General features: G+C 38.4%; 1 protein-coding gene and 1 pseudogene across 1 annotated transcript; one reads left to right on the top strand and one right to left on the bottom strand.

The window, feature by feature from the left end:
* Positions 1–3912: 3912 nt before the first annotated feature.
* On the bottom strand, positions 3913–4972 carry LOC102904756 (olfactory receptor 51J1). The gene has a single exon (XM_006979012.3). The coding sequence runs from the start codon at positions 4864–4866 to the stop codon at positions 3913–3915; it is 954 nt and encodes a 317-aa protein (XP_006979074.1). The 5' UTR covers positions 4867–4972.
* A 9055-nt stretch (positions 4973–14027) lies between these two features.
* LOC102904438 (ras-related protein Rab-1A pseudogene) lies at positions 14028–14795 on the top strand (annotated as a pseudogene).
* Positions 14796–19080: the final 4285 nt, after the last annotated feature.

The raw sequence follows: 19080 nt of genomic DNA, 5'->3' as shown, positions 1-19080 counted from the left end.
AGCTGTGATATGGGCATACATTACTTCCTCCCCAGGAAGTCAGGCTCTCTCCTCAGGAATGAAGGGGCTGCTCATATAAAATAAAAATTATGTTCACATAGTTCATATACAGTAAGAACAATAACTAGTGAAATAAAGTTGAGAGACAGTTTGTATTTGTTATATTAGCAAAATGCAAGAATACTGAAAGACGCTGGTTGGCAGATGAATGGGTGTGACTTCTTTGGAGGATAATGACATTGTTTTACCTACACAAATTATAAGGTTACAGAAATATTTACACAGCAATTCCATCTCCAGATAGTATATTGACAAATGCATTTAGCCACATAAGAACTGACACATATGTATGAGAACTTTTGACTACAATACTATTTATAAGACTACATAGAAACAGATACCCTGGAAACCTATAAATAAATTCTGATAAGCACAATACACCAGAATTCAATGGATGAAACATATGGATATAAAAATAAATGCCAAACCTTTTCACATACAGGCTATGAGAGAGCTAAAAGACATACTCATACATATATTAAACACTGAGTTGAGGACAGCACATGGTTTTCAATGGAAAACAGCATTGGAAGCAAATGAGTGTCCCTTTACAGTAATCTACAGAAAATAGCTATTGAATATGATATACTGGATTTCTCCTCAAGAAAGCCTGGCTCTCTCCTCAGAGTGAAGGGGCTGTGATGAGTGTAACCCAGAGACATCTGACTTAGGAGTTTTTGTGCAACTGTATTTGTTTATTATTTTTAGATGATTCTATGTAGTACAGACTGGCCTCAAATTTGCTCCATAGCTGAGGATGACCTTGAACTTCTTCTGCCTCTGCTTCCCAAATGCTACAATTATAAGTTTGTACAACCATACCTCATTTTATAAGGTAAGGGAGATTATGAACCCAGGACTTCAAGAACATTAAACAAATACTCTACCAACTGAGCTGTATCCCAAGACATTGTGAGACTTCATTTAGACTGTATTTCTCCCCAGCCAGTGGTAATCAGCTGTAGTTTAGATGTTCATTATAAAAAATTCTTTTATTTTTTATAATTGTAGACCCAATATGCACACAGCTTATATATATATATATATATATATATATATATATATATATATATATATATATATATAATTTGTATATACATACATATATAAAAAAGGAAATATAATTATTTGAAGTACTTTTTGATATTTGAAGAGATAAAACAATTACTGAAGTGTAGACAAAAAGTAAATATGTTTGATATGCATCTATTTCAGGAGACTCAATGTTTCAATAGCCTTACATATTGGGGCATCTGTGGGAGCCCGTTCTTGGGTTCCTTGTGGCTTTACCCAGCAGGTCCACATGGAGGATGATTAGGACCACGGGCCTGAGTGCAGGTGTCTGAGATGGTCTGCACTTGGCTGTGCTGGGGGAGGAGGTCTTTTGCTCCACCCCTTGGCATCTCTATAAAAACCCTGGACCAGAGACAGTCCGGGCCCATTGGAATAAGTTCCAGGCCCTCTCGAGGCTATCCTTTATTTTCTATCTGTTTATCTCCGCAAGATTCTCCGCTATAAATCCTTCTATCTAATATTTCCTGCTGCTCGCACTCAAGAAAACTCTGGGAAGCTGTGGGGGTGGTGGGTAAACGCCCCACAGGCATCCACAGGAAGGAGGCTGAATAGTCACCATGTAATCTCTGGAAATGGAAGTGAGCTGCTAACACTTTCATTTTCTACTACATTGTTTGACAACCTGATCTCACCATCTCCTTTGTATTCCTCTAAATGTGGAATGCTTTTCTCTGGATTCCCTAAAGATATCCTCTCTTATTTTCTTGGCCCTGAAAATAACCTCTCTTTTATTTCTCTGGCTGTCTATGGGAAGGTCCTTACTGTGGGTTTGTCAGCTTGATTTCTCCCTACAGCTCTAAATCATTGTTCTGTACAGAGTTCCACTGCCACACAATGGGTAAATCTAGCAGAATGGGAGACTTTTAGGCAGCTATAAATTCTCAGTTCAAAGCATATACACGTATGGCAAATGGGAACTTGGAAGTCAGGTCATAGGTATAACTTCTACAGGCAGTCCTTGTCAGTCATCACAGTCCTTAAAATGCAATATGAAAGCAAGATTTTAAATGTTTCAAATTTATATTATTGTCTTAGTAAGGGTTTCTATTGCCATGAAGAGACAATATGACCATGGAAACTCTTATAAAAATATTTAATTGAGGTGGCAGCTTACAGTTTCAGAGGTTTAGTACATTATCATCATGGTGGGGCTCATGGTGGCATGCAGACCGACATGGTGCTGGAGAAGTAGCTGAGAGTCCTACATTTTACAGGCAACAGGAAGTAGTCTGAGTGCCACACTGAGGGAAGCTTGAGCAAAAGAGACCTCAAAACGCACCCCCACAGTGACATACTTCCTCTATTAAGGCCACACATACTTCAGCAAGACCATACCTCCTAATAGTACCATTCCCTTTGGGGCCATTTTCTTTCAAACTGCCACAATATTCAAAGGCTTTTTTAAAATTTTGTGTTTATTCATATATTAGATATTATAAATTCTGCTTAAAACTGATTCTAAACTTCATTACAGGTAGTACAAAGTGTTGCAGAGACAGAACATATGTGGAGAAAATACTTTCTCAGTGAAGTGAGCACTCCATGAGTGAAGGGACCTGGTCTTGTTATTACTGCTCAGTCTTGATGGTCTAGAATTGTGCTCAGTACATTCTATTTGGCTGAATTATAAGAGCAAAGTGTTTGAGTTCTTGCTCCATTGACATATGCTAAGTTTTAATAGTTCTTATTCCTAAATCTGGCCCAGGTAGAGGGCAACAGTAGCTCTCGGTTCTATGTGCATGAATAAGATACTTACTGTGAAGAAGCAGTAGATTTTCAGTTGAAGAATAAACATTACGTTAATGCTACCTGAGGCTCTGTGAAGAATCACTAAAAGAACAGTGTACATATTGGTACCTCAATAATCTTGACTTATAAACTCTTCAATTGTTTAAAGTGTCTGAAGAGTCATGTTCAACAACACAAAAAGTAAATAAGGAAGAAGTTTGTTTCTCTGCATCTATGTAGAACAACTTCAAAATATTCTATAGTGCACAAGGCTTGTAATTTTAGATAACCTGGTGTGGGGCCTCGGTGAAGCTGGATAAATGACACATCAGTGCCTGTGTGGAGGACCCTCTTTGAACTCCTTGGAACTCAAGTATCCGTTTACCTACTGTGGAATTCAAAGACTAAGGAGGATACAATACTGATTATTTTCCCTCTTCCTAGTGTAGGGAGTTTTCTCAGGTATCTTTCAAATTGCAGTTTCACTTTTCTGATGAAGAATGAGGTGTTTTAAAGGAACAATCTTTCTTGTATTTCTGCCCCAGTTTTGCATGCATGCTACTCAACATGATGTATATAATACCATTGATTTTGTGAGCTAATCCATCACAAATAATCCATATTTACTTGTCATTCCTTTCTAGTTCATTACTAGACTCTAATTCCATTCTACTAGACACTGGGTTTTTAAAGAAAGATTTATTTTGTTTAAATTGTGTGTGTATGTGCGCACGTGCACGTGCGTGCATGCACACGTGCATGTGTGCACACATGCATACACATGAGTATTGAAGTACAAGTGCCCATGGAGGCCAGAGGAGTCCTATTGATCCCTTTTGACCTGAAGTTGAAGGCAGTTCTGAATTGCCCAATGTGGGTGCTGGAAACAGAACATGGTTTCTATATGAGAGCAGTATGCACTCTTTACCACTGAGCAACTCCACAGATCCTAGACATTGTATTTTAGGCTTACATCAGTTATAGAACATAAACTGGGATGACCTGTGAGTATAGAAACCAACTAAACATCCCCCCTTTTAACATCTTCCACTAAACTCTGAGCCTCTTCTCTGACAGCATTCTGATGATGCCACGGCGGATCTCCTTAGTCTTAATGCTGTAGACAATGGGATTGATGACAGGGGGGAAGAAAAGGTAAGCATTGGCCATCATGGTTTGCAGCAGAGGTGACACATGATGTGCAAAGCGATGTACCATAGACAAGCCAATCATAGGTACATAATAAGCAAGCACAGCACAGACATGGGAGCCACATGTGTTGAGTGCTTTCTTCCGCCCTTCTCCTGTGGCAATGCCCAGTACAGTATGGAGTATAAGCCCATAGGACACCACAATGAGCAATGAATCCAGCCCAAAAGTGGCAGTAACAATGAAAAGTCCATAGATATTGTTGATAGAAATGTCCCCACAAGGTAAATGGATAAGGTTGGGATGGAGGCAATAGGAATGAGAGAGGGCATTGTGACCACAGAAGGGCAGTCTCTGTAACAGTATAGGCAATGGGGCCATTAGTATAACACTCTTCAGTCCAATGACAGCTCCTGTGCCAAAGATTCGAGACAGTGTCAAGATAGTTGTATAACGCAGTGGGCTGTAGATGGCCACAAAGCGGTCTACAGACATGGCTAACAACACAGCTGACTCCATAATGGAGAAAGAATGGATGAAAAACATTTGGAGAAGACATGCTTCAAAGGTAATCTCAGAAATATCAAAAAGGAAGATACCTAGTACTGTTGGTAGAGTAGAGGCAGAGACACCAACCTCAGCCAATGCCAGCATGGCAAGAAAGAGATACATGGGCTGATGCAGAGAAGTGTCTGTTCTGATGACATGAAGAATGGTGCCATTCCCAAGGAAGATGATGATGTACATCAGGCAGAAGGGGACAGATATCCAGATGTGCTTTGTCTCCAGCCCTGGGATGCCAACCAAAATGAATGTTGTAGGTAAGAACCCCACAGAGCTATTGGAATTCTTCATGTTGAAATCTCATCCTGTGGGGGCAATGCCACCTCAAAAGTCAGAAACAAACTAGTGAGATTACATTATGTTGAAAAAAAAAACATTGGGCATCAAGAAAAGAGAAGAAGAAAACAAACTTTGATTAATGTGACCAAAGATCTCGTTTCTGAAAATTGACAGATGATCCCCATTAAAATATTTTCATTGTGAAGGAGTTTCTGTTTCTGTCATAAAGAAGTCATAGATGAAAGAAAAGTATACATCCAAACTGCATTGCACCACATAGACCAGCTAAGAAGGAAATGACTGTCTTGTTTTGGTGTAGACACTCTTGGCTGTAGAAAGCTACTAGGGAGATAAACCCATACACAATCCTAGAATAAGGTATTGACTAATGTTTGTAATAGATGAATAGAAGTTATTGATAAATATATAAGTACAATACAACAACTTTAAAATCCCTAATGAATAGGTAATGAATAATGGAGAACCAAAGCAAGGCTGAGGTCATCACAATGAATGCAGCCTGGAGCAAATTACTAGAAGGACTGTGTGCAAATGACCAGATGATTGAGAAGGTGTCAGGAACCAGGTTGGCTGATTTGGAAAGACTTCAAAGTTCCTGAAAATACTCTGATGACACTCCCAGAATCTTCTGATTGATAATCTTAAAAAACTGCTAATCTTATTCATTAGGATTTCTTTGTCTTAGACATATCAGTGACTTCACAACAGCAGCAATACCAAGAAACTGAGAAAACTTTCAATAAATGCTTTCCTGGGCAGGGAAATGTTGTCAGGAGATGAAAAATCACCTTCCTAGAATGAGTAAAGTATTGTCTTGGCCAGTACAGTAATACAAGAGCATCCTGGACAGGGAAGATAGGAAGGACTTCTCATGGTAAATTTTCAACACATTTGTCAGTGGGAACCTGTGCACATGCACACCCACCCACCCATACACCCTGCTTATCTATTCTCACAGGCACAAGCCTAATGTACAAATTCTCTGGTACAACTTCTTTTACAGTCACTACAACAGAGATAACGAATTATTCCACATTGGGCATTATTAAGTTCTTTCTGCCTTGCTGAACTATATCCAGTTAGCATTTCTCTCCACCATTCACCATATATGATGGAGGAATCATAGAGTCCTGTGTTTACTCAGGAAATCTCTGCAATTTTTAACCATAAAACACAGAGGGCACATGTGCTTCTGCTTCTGTTCAGACATGCTCGTTAAGGATCCAAAATCTTCTTCTCAGTTATATTACATCCTGGGCTGGAAAAGTTCAGGGTACCATGAAAAGATGCTAGAAAGGGAATTTGCTTTGCTTTTGAAATCCAGAGGAAATTTTACTTAGAAAGTAACATTTCAGCTCAGACATGAGGATCAATAGAGAGTTTTCAGATTAAGTGGGGAAGTTAGGTATATGCTGCATGGGTATCCAACCTGCTGACTGTGGGATGCATGCAACTGATGGTAGCTATGCATGTGAACCAGCCAGAATCATAAACCCACTTAAAACACTATGAAATTTTCCTTGTAAGTTAATCTTGCAGTTCTTGATTGTGAACTTTGTAGATGCTGCTGCTGTATGCAATGTCAAAAGATTGAACATACCCGATCCCCCTCCCACCAAAAAAATCACTGCCACAGTCAGTGTGTGACATAGTATTGTCTCAAACACTGAATTAAGATATCAGGAAAATGAAAATTGTAGATACCCTGGGATATTAAAAATCATTGTTTATATAACCTTTTGCAAAAATATCAAAGATGCAATGAAAAAAGCACCCCTCTTATTTTCCTCCTGCACATAGGATCCCTGTTACTTATCACTCTCAGACACAGTTTAACTCAGTAGATACCAGACTTGGGAAAGGTCTGTATAGTGGCCTGAGATGCAAGTTAAGGTGGACAGTCAGGAGCAAATCACTGACCTCAGAAAAAGTGATCACACACAACAGAATGTGTTAAAACACAAGCTTCAACATTTAGTTTCTTTTTTAAAGTATATTAAAAGAAACAATCAAAAACTTTATTTGATTAAGACTAACATTTTACTCTATGAAGTGTATTTAAAAAAATTTTTTAAAAAAGTTTCACTTATTATGTATACAGTGTTCTGCCTGTGTGCCAGAAGAGGGCACCAGATTTCATTACAGATGGCTATGAGTCATCATGTGGTTGCTGGGAACTGAACTCAGGACCTCTGGAAGAGCAGCCAGTGCTCTTAACTGCTGAGCCATCTCTCTAGCCCTTTTTGAAATTCATTTTAAGTGGATCAAGTATTAATCTCTTGGACTGAACAGCTCCTTCTCTTGACTTGCTTTACTGAATCCTTGACCCCACTGAACCCATATCTTGCTCGCCATACCTCAAGTTAACTTGATTGTGAAGAGACCAATCCTAGGAACAAGAGACCCCCTTACCTTGTTTTTTTCAGCCCTTTGTTCTGTGTTAATTTTGTTTATTATTGCTCTTGCATTTTTGTCTCTCTCTCATCTCTGCTCTCCCATCTCCAGATGTTCTTGAAAGCAATCTTGTTGTTCTCCTGAGTTTAGGATGTGTTGCAAAAGTTGGAAGGTGAGGAAAGAGATCAGTTATCTGTGAAGATGGAAAATAAACAGCATAGAAGAGAATAATAATATAGAAACTATCAGCTGAAAGAAGAGAATGTCTTACACTGAATTCCACAATCCTGGAACTGCACAGAGTGGGAGGTAACTCCTATGCTAAGTGCATCTTCACCTGCTTGTGTGTATATTTGTTTCTCTGCTGTTAAAGACAGCAGTGTTGCTATCTGCCTCATACAGGGTCTGAGTATTTATCATGAGCTTTTAGCAGTAAGTCAATATTAGTATTTGTTGCCCACAATCTCCTTTTAAAAGCATTCTCTGGGAGATCAAGTTAGTTTATACCCAGTTTTCTAACAAAGCCACTATTTCTTATCACTGCCTAGCTGATACCCTCACAGCATCTGTGAGGGAAACAAGAAAAAAAGGAATTCTCATTAATAGATCAGCTTCTGAAAAGATGCATGGGTTGCATGGGGAACCCCAAGTGAAACATGAGAAGGACTATTTCTAGATCCTTCTGATATTGTTTTGTTAACTTGCTGTTAGCTAGCTGTCTTCAGCCTTAGGAAATGCTTCCTCTTATTCTGCCTCACATGTTCAGGAAGCTAGAGGGACACGCCTGAAGAAACCTACACAGCTTTGACCTGGGATGGAGGTGGGACTCTTTCTGAAGCTGCTTTAAGATGCAGGGCTAGGAGACCATAGGTTTGAGAACTCACCACTCAACAGCAGGCTGGACCAAGGGAGCTCACTTTGGCAAGTCTTTTGCCTACATCATTCTTTTCTTCATAAATCTGTGGCTAGAATGATTCCTTCCATCTTTTTAAAGTCAATCGAAATCTCTGAGAGTGGAGTAATAGAGACACAGTCAGGTTCCCTTAAGAGCAATTAACTAAGTAATCAACTGCTTTCTCAGTGTCAGATGCCCCTAAGGAAACTAAACATGTGTATGAAAGTGAATGTGGATATATTTATTTTCTGTGATAATTAAATAAGTAATGTATAGAAATTACTTAGAACATTTTATATCCTTACAATGTAAAATGAAAGCAAACACTTGCAGAATATTATGTTATCTTAAAAGAGTCATATAGAAATTAAAATTAGAAAAAAATTACAAAAGGCTAAGGAAAGCATGGGGGTGATGAGGTGGTTAGAAGAGCTTAGCCAAATATACAATTTTATAGTTAAATAGGAAGAACAAATTCTGGTGTTCTATTATTGTATAGTAGGGCAGCAATGGTTAACACTAATACATTGTCTCTTCTAAAATAGACAATAAAGAGTGTTTTGAATACTATCACCACACAGAAATGCTAAAGAGCTAAAGGATGAATATGCAACATTATCTTGACTTCATCATTACCCAATGTATAACTGTGTTGAAAGATCATCTAATTGTATTTTATTATTGCACCAGTTAAGGATTAAATACTATATAAATATTTTAAGACAAAATAAAAAACATATTTTGTCATATAATCCCATTGTAAAATTTACTAAGATTGTCTGTGAAGTGTTTTCTTTATGCCAGTAGTTTTACAAGAGAGGAGAGGCTGTGTATAGTTGTATAGTTAGCAAAAACATGCTTTAAATGTTAAGATATACATAAATATGACAAGACCTAGATATTATAAATCAAGAGTGGCCCACAAGACTTAGAAAAAAGTGGAGGAATTCAGGGAAGAAAGTCCTTAATAAGTACAAGAACATAACAAATATGAAGAGGTGTTTTGACAACTTACACAGCCAGGACACAAAATCTACCATCCTGCAAAGAAAAGATATTTAAGGACTACAGTGAAACTGAGTTTAGTGTATAGGTAGAATGATTATAAAATACTCAACAGGTGCTATTGGAGAAGAAAATATAGTGCATTCTACAAAGATCAAATGAACGTGATCATCAATGGAGTCTTTAAGGAAATGTTCATTCATTAATGTAAGGAAATGCTGAGAAGTTTTCTTAAAAGACAGGTATCAGACCATCCAAGTGACACACTGAAGTGGTAGGTAGACAACACTTCTACAGTCACTCTGTAGAAGAAAATCAAAGTCTAACAAAGTGCTCTCTTCCAACTCTTAAACATATAAGTACATGGCTAGCTGAGAGGCTAGTTATTGGGGTTAGTCCATTTTCAGGGCAGATATACGATTGCATATTGAGACAAATGAAAGGCATGTAGATATCTAGAGAGGACTAAAGGTTGTGAAAGAAAATACAGACTGTTTTTATTCTTATTTCTCTCAGGAGCTCTCTCTTCTGAGCAGGAGAGAACATAAGTGAATGATGGAATATTAGAATGGATTTCAATGTGTCTGAGGAAAAGACAAAAGGATGTTTGCAGTCTTAAGGTTCCCTCACCTCAGGGGGTGTTAATAGGTGAGACAGAGGTGGAACACAGAGGATAATGACTGGGACAACTGGACAGCTTAGCAAGGGAGAGAAGTCATGGACAGGGGCCAGCTTTTCCCATGGATAATGAAGCCATGGACCACTGAAAAAGGAATTAAAAACTTTATCAGATTAAAAAAGAATCCATGTTCAAACCTTCAGCTTAAATTATTTTACCCTAAATTTTATGGCAAATTATTGAGTTATTTAGTGGTAAAGAATTTAAAAGTCATCAACCTATGAATTTGAATGTATTTTCCTGGCTATTACCTCCTGAATATCAATCTTAGCTCATATAGTATGAGATTGGGGAAGATGCTTTGAGATCTTTGTAATTTTGACAGATGCTCCATACATTATCTTCTCACTTAAAAAAAAAAAAGCTCTACAAATATACCATTCTATTGTATATCTCCTCAGATATTACCACAGATTTCCCATCTATGTTTAAGATTAAAGCACACATGTGTTCTTTCAAAAGACTCCCAAATGTTCCTGGGAATGTTCACTTAAGATCAAGTTTACAAATCACCCCAGCCTCTAGTCTTTAGGCCCAGGAGCATAACCAGCGACCCCATACACAAACCCATGCAGCTCCAGTTGCAGGCCAGTAGACAGGACTCCTACAGGTAGGCCTGGCCACCATCACACCCCACCAGACCCTGTAACTTACAAGCCCAACTCCACCCCCGAAGCCCACCCATCCTCTGAGACTGCAGCTGATTCCTGAGACACAGACGCTGCCAGGTCTAATTGGCCCAAGAGTTCTGATTGGCCCAAGAGTGGCTCCCTGAGACACAGACACCATTTGCACCAATTAGAGAAAGAGGTGGGTAGATGCCAGTGCAAGAATACATTCAACAACATAAAGAGCAATATGGCACCACCAGAACCTAGTGGTTATACATCAGCAAGACCTGAACATCCCAATGTAGAAGAAGCAGAAGAAAAGGACCTTAATGACTTTAAGAAGATGATAGAGGCTTCTAAAGAGGAAATGAAAAATTTCCTTAAAGAAATTGAGGAAAAGACAAACAAAAAATTGGAAGAAATCAGTAAATCCCTTAACAAAAGCCAAGAAAACCAAGAAAAAGCAATTAAACAGATGAAGGAAACAGTTCAAGATCTGAAAATTGAAATAGAAACAATGAAGAAGACACAAACTGAGGGAATGCTGGAAATGGAAAATCTGAGTAAACAAACAGAAACTACAGATGCAAACATAACCAACAAAATACAAGAGATGGAAGAGAGAAAGAATCTCAGGTGTTGAAGATATGATAGAGGAAATAGATTCATTGGTCAAAGAAAACACAAAAGCCAAAACAATCGTAACACAAAATGTCCAGGAAATCTGGGACACCATGAAAAGGCCAAACCTAAGAATAATAAAGATAGAAGAAGGAGAAGAAAACCAACTCAAAGGCACAGAAAATATATTTCAAAAAATCACAGAAGAAAACGTTCCCAACCTAAAGAAAGAAATGCCTATGAAGATACAACAAGGTTACAGAACACCAAATAAACTGGACCCAAAAAAGAAGTCCTCTTGCCACATAATAATCAAACCACTGAACATACAGAATAAAGAAAAATATTAAGAGTTGCAAAGGAAAAAGGCCAAGTAACATATAAAAGCAGGCCCATCAGAATAACACCTGGTTTCTCAGTGGAGACTCTGAAAGCCAGAAGGTCCTGGACAGATATAATGTAGACACTAAGAGACCATGGATTCTAGCCCAGACTATTATACATAGCAAAACTCTCAATCACCATAGACAGAGTAAAACAAATATTCCATAATAAAACCAGATTTAAACAGTACTTATCCACAAATTCAGCCCTACAGAAAGCACTAGAAGGAAAAAAATCCAACCTGAGGAAGTTAGATGCACCAATGAAAACACAGGCAATAGATAATTCAATAACAACAAATCCCAAAGAAAGGAAACATACAACATTACCACCCAAAATAGCAGGAATTAACAATCACTGGTCATTAACATCCTTTAATATCAATGGACTCAATTCTTCCATAAAAAGATGCAGGCTAACAGAATGGATATGAAAACAGAATCCATCCTTCTGCTGCATACAAGAAACACACCTCAACTTCAAAGATAGACACTATCTGTCTGTAAAAGGCTGGGGAAAGTCTTTCCAGTCAAATAGACTTAAGAAGCAAGCTGGTGTAGCTATCCTAATATCTAACAAAATATACTTAAAACTAAATTTAATCAAAAGAGATCAAGAAGGACATTATATATTCATCACAGGAAAATCCATCAAGATGAAATCTCAATTCTGAAAATTTATGCTCCAAATACAAGGGCACCCAAATATGTAAAAGAAACATTGCAAGAGCATAAAGTGCACATCAAACCCCACACACTAATAGTGGGAGGCTTCAACACCCCACTCTACCCACTGGACAGGTCTGCCAGACAGAAACTTAACATAGAAATAAGGGAACTAAGAGATGTAATGATTCAAATGGACTCAATAGACATTGAACATTCTACCCAAACACAAGAGAATATACCTTCTTCTCAGCACCTCACAGAACCTTCTCTAAAACTGACCACATGCTCTTTCACAAAGCAAATCTCAACAGATACAAATAATTGAAATAACCTGTATTTTATTGGACCATCATGCCTTAAAGTTAGAATTCAACAACAACAAAAATTACAGAAATCCTATAATCTCATGGAAACTGAATAATGCTCAGCTCTATCACCACTGGGTAAAGGAAGAAACAAAGAAAGAAATTAAAGACTTCCTAGAATTCAATGAAAATAAATGTACTGGTTGGGCGGTGGCACACACCTTTAATCTCAACACTCGGGAGGCAGAGCCAGGTGGATCATTGTGAGTTCGAGGCCAGCCTGGACTACCAAGTAAGTTCCAGGAAAGGCGCAAAGCTACACAGAGAAACCCTGTCTCGAAAAAACAAAAAACAAAACAAAAAACAAACAAACAACAACAACAACAAAGAAAATAAATGTACAACATACCCAAACTTATGGGATACTATGAAAGAAGTACTACAAGGAAAACTCATAGCATTAAGGGCCTACATAAAGAAGATGAAGAAAACTCACACTAGCAACTTAACAACACAATGGAAAGTTCTAGAACAGAAAGAAGCAAACTTACCCAGGAGTTGTAGATGCCAGGAAATAATAAAATTGAGGGCTGGAATCAATAAAACAGAAACAAAGAGAATAGTACAAAGAATCAGTGAAACAAAGAGTTGGTTCTTCGAAAAAATCAGCAAGGTAGACAAACCCTTATCCAAACTAATTAAAATGCAGAGAGAGAATATCCAAATTAACAAAACAAAGATGAAAAGGGAGACATAACAACTGACAATGAGGAAATCCAGAGAATCACCAGGTAATACTTTAAAAACCCGTACTCCACAAAATTGGAAAATCTAAAAGAAATGGACAATTTTCTGGGTAGGTTCCATATACCCAAATTAAATCAAGACCAGATAAACAATTTAAATAGACCTAGAATTCCTATGGAAATAGAAGCCATCATTAAAAGTCTCCCAACCAAAAAAAAAAAAAAAAAAAAAAAAGCCCAGGGCCAGATGGTTTCAGTGCAGAATTCTACCAGAATTTCAATGAAGAGTTAATACCAATACTCCTCAAATTGGTCCACACAATAGAAACAGAAGGAATATTGCCAAACTATTTTTATGAGGCCACAATTACCCTGATACCAAAACCACATAAAGATGCAACAAAGAAGGAATTACAGACCAATCTCCCTCATGAACATAGATGGTAAAATACTCAATAAAATACTGGCAAACAGAACCCAAGAACACATCAAAGACATCATCCATTATGATCAAATAGGCTTCATCCCAGAGGTGCAGGGATGGTTCAACATACAAAAATATGTCAACGTATTTCATCATATAAACAAACTTGAAGAAAAAAAATCACATGATCATCTCATTAGATAATGAAACATCCTTGGACAAAATCCAACATCCCTTCCTGATTATGGTCTTGGAGAGATCAAGAATACAAGGAACAGGGTGGAAGTGATCACTGAGTGGCGGATGCTGCTGATTGTGTTCTAAGGGTCGGAGTGGGGTTGACCTTTGCTCTACCCGAACCACTTAGCTCATCCCTTCCCTTCCATTACCCGTGGCGCGGAGAGTCGGGGTGGCGGCTGCGTCAGCAAGAGTGGCAGTGGCAGCGGCAGCTGCAGTGACATGTCGAGCATGAATCCCGAATATGATTATTTATTCAAGTTACTTCTGATTGGTGATTCTGGGGTTGGAAAGTCTTGCCTCCTTCTTAGGTTTGCAGATGACACGTACACGGAAAGCTACATCAGCATGATCAGTGTGGATTTCAAGATCCGGACTATAGAGTTAGACGGGAAAACAATCAAGCTTCAGATATCGGACACAGCAGGCCAGGAAAGATTTCGAACAATCACCTCCAGTTACTACCGAGGAGCCCATGGCGTCATAGTTGTTTATGATGTGACAGATCAGGAGTCCTTCAATAATGTTAAACAGTGGCTGCAGGAGATAGATCGCTATGCCAGTGAAAATGTCAACAAGTTGTTGGTAGGGAACAAATGTGACCTGACCACAAAGAAAGTAGTAGACTACACACCAGCAAAGGAATTTGCAGATTCCCTTGGAATTCCATTTTTGGAAACCAGTGCTAAGAATGCAACGAATGTAGAACAGTTTTTGATGACGATGGCAGCTGAGATTAAAAAGAGAATGGGCCCTGGAGCAACAGCTGGTGGTGCTGAGAAGTCCAATGTTAAAATCCAGAGCACTGCAGTCAAGCAGTCAGGTGGAGGCTGCTGCTAAACTTCGCCTCCGTCCTTCTCTCACAGCAATGAATTCGCAATCTGAACCCAAGTAAAAAAACAAATTGCCTGAATTGTACTGTATGTAGCTGCACTACAACAGATTCTTTCCATTTCCACAATGTCAGAGATTGTCAATGGTCAATACTGACTTTTTTTTTCTATTCCCTTGACTCAAGACAGCTAATTTCATTTTCAGAACTGTTTTTAAACCTTTGTGTGCTGGTTTATAAAATAATGTGTGTAATCCTTGTTGCTTTCCTCATACCAGATTGTTTCCCATGGTTGGTTAGACTATATTTTGTTTTGATGTTTATATTGGCATGTTTAGATGTTGGGTTTAGTCTTCTGAAGATGAAGTTCAGCCATTTTGTATCAAACAGCACAACCAGTGTCTGTCAATTTCCATGCATACAGATTAGTGAAACGTTATATGTATGATCTGATTTGCTAGTTCTTCCTTGTAGAGTTATAAATGGAAAGATTACACTATCTGATTAATAGTTTCTTCATACTCTGTGTATAATTTGTGGCTACCGAATATTGTAATTTGTTGCACACTATGTAACAAAACTGAAGATATGTTTAATAAATATTGTACTTATTGGAAGTAATATCAAACTGTATGGTGATAAGTATTGTTTTAATTCTTATGGTTAAAGGGAAATAGAGGTTTGCATTATACTCAACAGCCATTTATGTGTGCAACAAGGGCACTGTAGACTATCTAAGAGCACAGCATCTAGTACTTGCTTTCTAGTAATAGACCTGCTCAGTGACCTAGAGAAGCTTCTGTGCTGTGTACACTGAACCAGCCTCATTGGGTTCAAGGAGCTCAAACTGTATGGAAACAAGTTTAGAGTGTCTGCTTCCTAGCATTTTATCTCCAGGCCTAGACCCATCTGAAGAGGCTTCCCAGGCAACGCTTTTTCGATGCATCTGTGGTAGATGGAGAGCAGCACATGCCTCCTCACAAGCAGTGAGCTGGTGATCCGTGCTGGTGCTTCCTCCATGCTCTGAGTCAGATGTCACCCACTCACCCACCCACCCCACTCCTTGTTTGGGGATTCTTTTTTGCTTTTTGAGACAGGGTTTCTCTGTGTAGTTCTGGATGTCCTGGAACTTGCTCTGTAGACCAGGCTGACCTCGAACTCAGGGATCCACCTGTCTCTGCCTTGAAGTGCTGGGATTAAAGGCATGCACCACCATGCCTGGCTTCTTCTTCTCCTTCTTCTCCTTCTTTCTTCTCCTTCTCCTCCTTCTCCTCCTCCTCCTCCTCCTCCTCCTCCTCCTCCTCCTCCTTCTTGAGACAGAGTCTCACTATGTAACCCTGCCTGGCCTGGAACTTAGTATGTGCAACAGGCTGGCCCCTCAGAGATCCACCTGCCTTTTCCTCCTAAATGGTAGGATTAAAGGCATGTACCACAATACCCAGATTGCACTATTTTTTGAGACAGTGTTTTATGTAGCTCAAGAGACCTCATTTCCACTTGTAACCAAGCATGGTCTTGAACTCCTGATCCTCCTGCCCCCACTTCCAGGTGTCAACTTTTTATTCTTTCCAATTGTATAACTCAAGTTGGAGGAGAGTTTAAGCATTAGAAAAGAAAGCAGGAAATGTTGATCACACTAACTGTAGAAATTATATCCCCCCAAATTAACTGAAAACATGAACTCTAGATGGGAATGATGAGAGAAATAATATATTTATTTCAGTGAAATTAAAAAAAAGAATACAAGGAGCATACTTAAACATAATAAAGGCAATTTACAGCAAGCCGACAGCCAACATAAAATTAAATGGAGAGAAACGCAAAGTGACTCCACTAAAATCAGGAACAAGACAAGGCTGTCCACTCTCCCAATATCTATTCAATATAGTACTTGAAGTTCTAGCTAGAGCAATAAGACAACAAAAAAAGATCAGAGGGATACAAATTGGAAAAGAAGATGTCAAACTTTTGCTATTTGTGGATGATATGATAGTCTATATAACTGACGCCAAAAATTCTACCAAGGAACTCCTACAATTGATAATAACCTTTAGTAATATGGCAGAATACAAGATTAACTAAAAAACAAACAACAAAACAAAACAAAACAAAACAAAACAAAACAAAACAAAATAACCAGTAGCTCTCCTATACACAAATGACAAACGGGCCAAGAAAGAAATCAGAGAAACATCACCCTTTACAATAGCCACAAATAATATGAAATACATTGGGGTAACTATAACCAAGCAAGTAAAAGACCTGTACGACAAGAATTTTAAGTCCTTGAAGAAAGAAATTGAGGAAGATATAAAAAAAATGGAAAGATCTCCCATGCTCATGGATAGGTAGAACCAACATAATAAAAATGGCAATCTTACCAAAAGCAATCTACAGATTCAGTGCAGTTATCATCAAAATCCCAACACCATTCTTCACAGACCTCTAAAGAGCAATCCTGAACTTCATATGGAACAAGAAAAACTCCAAGGTAGCTAAAACAATCCCTTACAATAAAGCAACCTTTGGAAGCATCACCATCCTTGACCTCAAGCTCAATTATAGAGCTATAATAATAATAACAGCTTGGTATTGGCATAAAAATCAACATGCAGACCAATGTAACTGAATTAAAGATCCGGACATTAATCCATACACCTATGAACACCTGGTTTTAGACAAGGAAGCAAAAACTATACAACGGAAAAAAGAAAGCATCTTCCACAAATGGTGCTGGCATAACTGGATGTCAACATGTAGAAGATGGACTAAAATAATGTGGATTCATTTGGAGAGCAGATAATTGAATAGATAAACGGGTGCTACTTTTGTTTCACATTTGGATTATAACTTAAAGAGATGAATAGAACCCAAGGGTTTAAGTCTAATTCAGATAACAGGCAAATCTACAGAATGGGCAGAAAAACCTAACAAAACAAACTAGCAACACCATTGAGCAAAATCAGGAGGAGAAAGGAGTCAGAAAAGAGAATCACTTTTTACTATAATATTTAGCAATTCACTGAATTCTGAAACCAATTAGACTCAATCATCTCCTCCCCCACATCCCCAGCAGAGAGACAAGTGGACAGGAAGAGGTCAGAGTACATTCTTTGAAGACTGTAGTCACCAGTGCTATCGGGAGAGGGCAGCAGAGGGCTGCCTGTCAGAAGAGACCTGTCCTCTGAGTTATGCTGTTAGCTTCTGGGGTGGGGGACAGTAGGTTCCACTGTTACTTCACTTACATGATATGGGACACAGACTACACGGGTATCAGATGTTTTATTTAAGACTGAAAGCTTGACCCAGAATACCTAACATGAAAACTGGCTCGAAGCATTGTTCCATACGTGTAATCCACCTTGAGCCTTTGGGTTTATTATGATGTCGTTTAGCTTTTGGCTGTTGTGGTTTTGTGCTTCTTCCACTAGCTGTGCTCACGTGGGAAAGGTGCAGAGTGGCCCATCTGCCAAAACACACAAAACTGAGGTGCTGCAAAACCAAGTCTACCAGGAAGGAGTTGTGCCAAAACAGGACTAATTGTTCTAGACATCTACACTCTTACTAAATAATTTATTACGGTTTTTGCTAATTATAAAATTAGTGAATAAAATCAATTCTTAACCTCATTGTGACATATAACTCTTCCAAAGCAAAATTCAGACAACCTCCTTGCCAGTGTTCTCATATCTGCTACATTATTTTAATTTATAGGAGTTGCTATGGACATTCATCTCTCAAACAAAAAATAAGCCAGATCATCAAAGAGGACATCTGGTAGACCATGCATTTGGAAAGTGAGTTTTAATGAGAGAGGTTCAGGAGCATTCAGGGCAGCCTGCCTGTGGTTTAGAAGAGAATGGAAAACACCATGAGGAAACAATTAATCCTTTATTTTGGGGAAGGGAGCTATGTATTATTTCTCACCATGTGGAAATATCACCTTTCGGAATACAGAAACACAGAATTTATTTATTTTTACTTTATTATTTTTAATTGAAATAGAATTACATCACTTCCTTCCTCATCCTCCCTCATTCCCCTGTTATGACCCCCAAATGCCTCCCACTCTCCCCTCAAGTTAATAACCTCTTTTTCCTTTTAGTACTATTATTACATACATATGCATGCTGTATATATAAATCCTGATGAATTCATTGTTATTATTGAGGGGTAAAAGGTTCCAAAGCTGACAAGTCTGCATTGGACGAACAATAAGGGAGCTCGTCTTGGGGAAAGCTAATTTTCCGTCTCCCAGCAGTTAGTTGTCTGTGGTTCTTTGTTAGGGATGGAGTCTCATGAAATTTTCCTCTTCCACGTTGACATGCCTATTGATATTGCCATTGTTCTGGTCTTGTTTATGCAGCCATTTCTAGGAGAGACTGAACCAGAGAATTTCTATTC

Source organism: Peromyscus maniculatus, chromosome 1 (assembly GCF_049852395.1).
Source record: "Peromyscus maniculatus bairdii isolate BWxNUB_F1_BW_parent chromosome 1, HU_Pman_BW_mat_3.1, whole genome shotgun sequence".
Taxonomy (NCBI): domain Eukaryota; kingdom Metazoa; phylum Chordata; class Mammalia; order Rodentia; family Cricetidae; genus Peromyscus; species Peromyscus maniculatus.
This window is presented reverse-complemented; position numbering and strand designations above follow the sequence as displayed.

Bases quoted from the DNA above. Each gene is read 5' to 3' on its own strand.
- LOC102904756 (XM_006979012.3), bottom strand. From the start codon at position 4,866: ATGAAGAATTCCAATAGCTCTGTGGGGTTCTTACCTACAACATTCATT.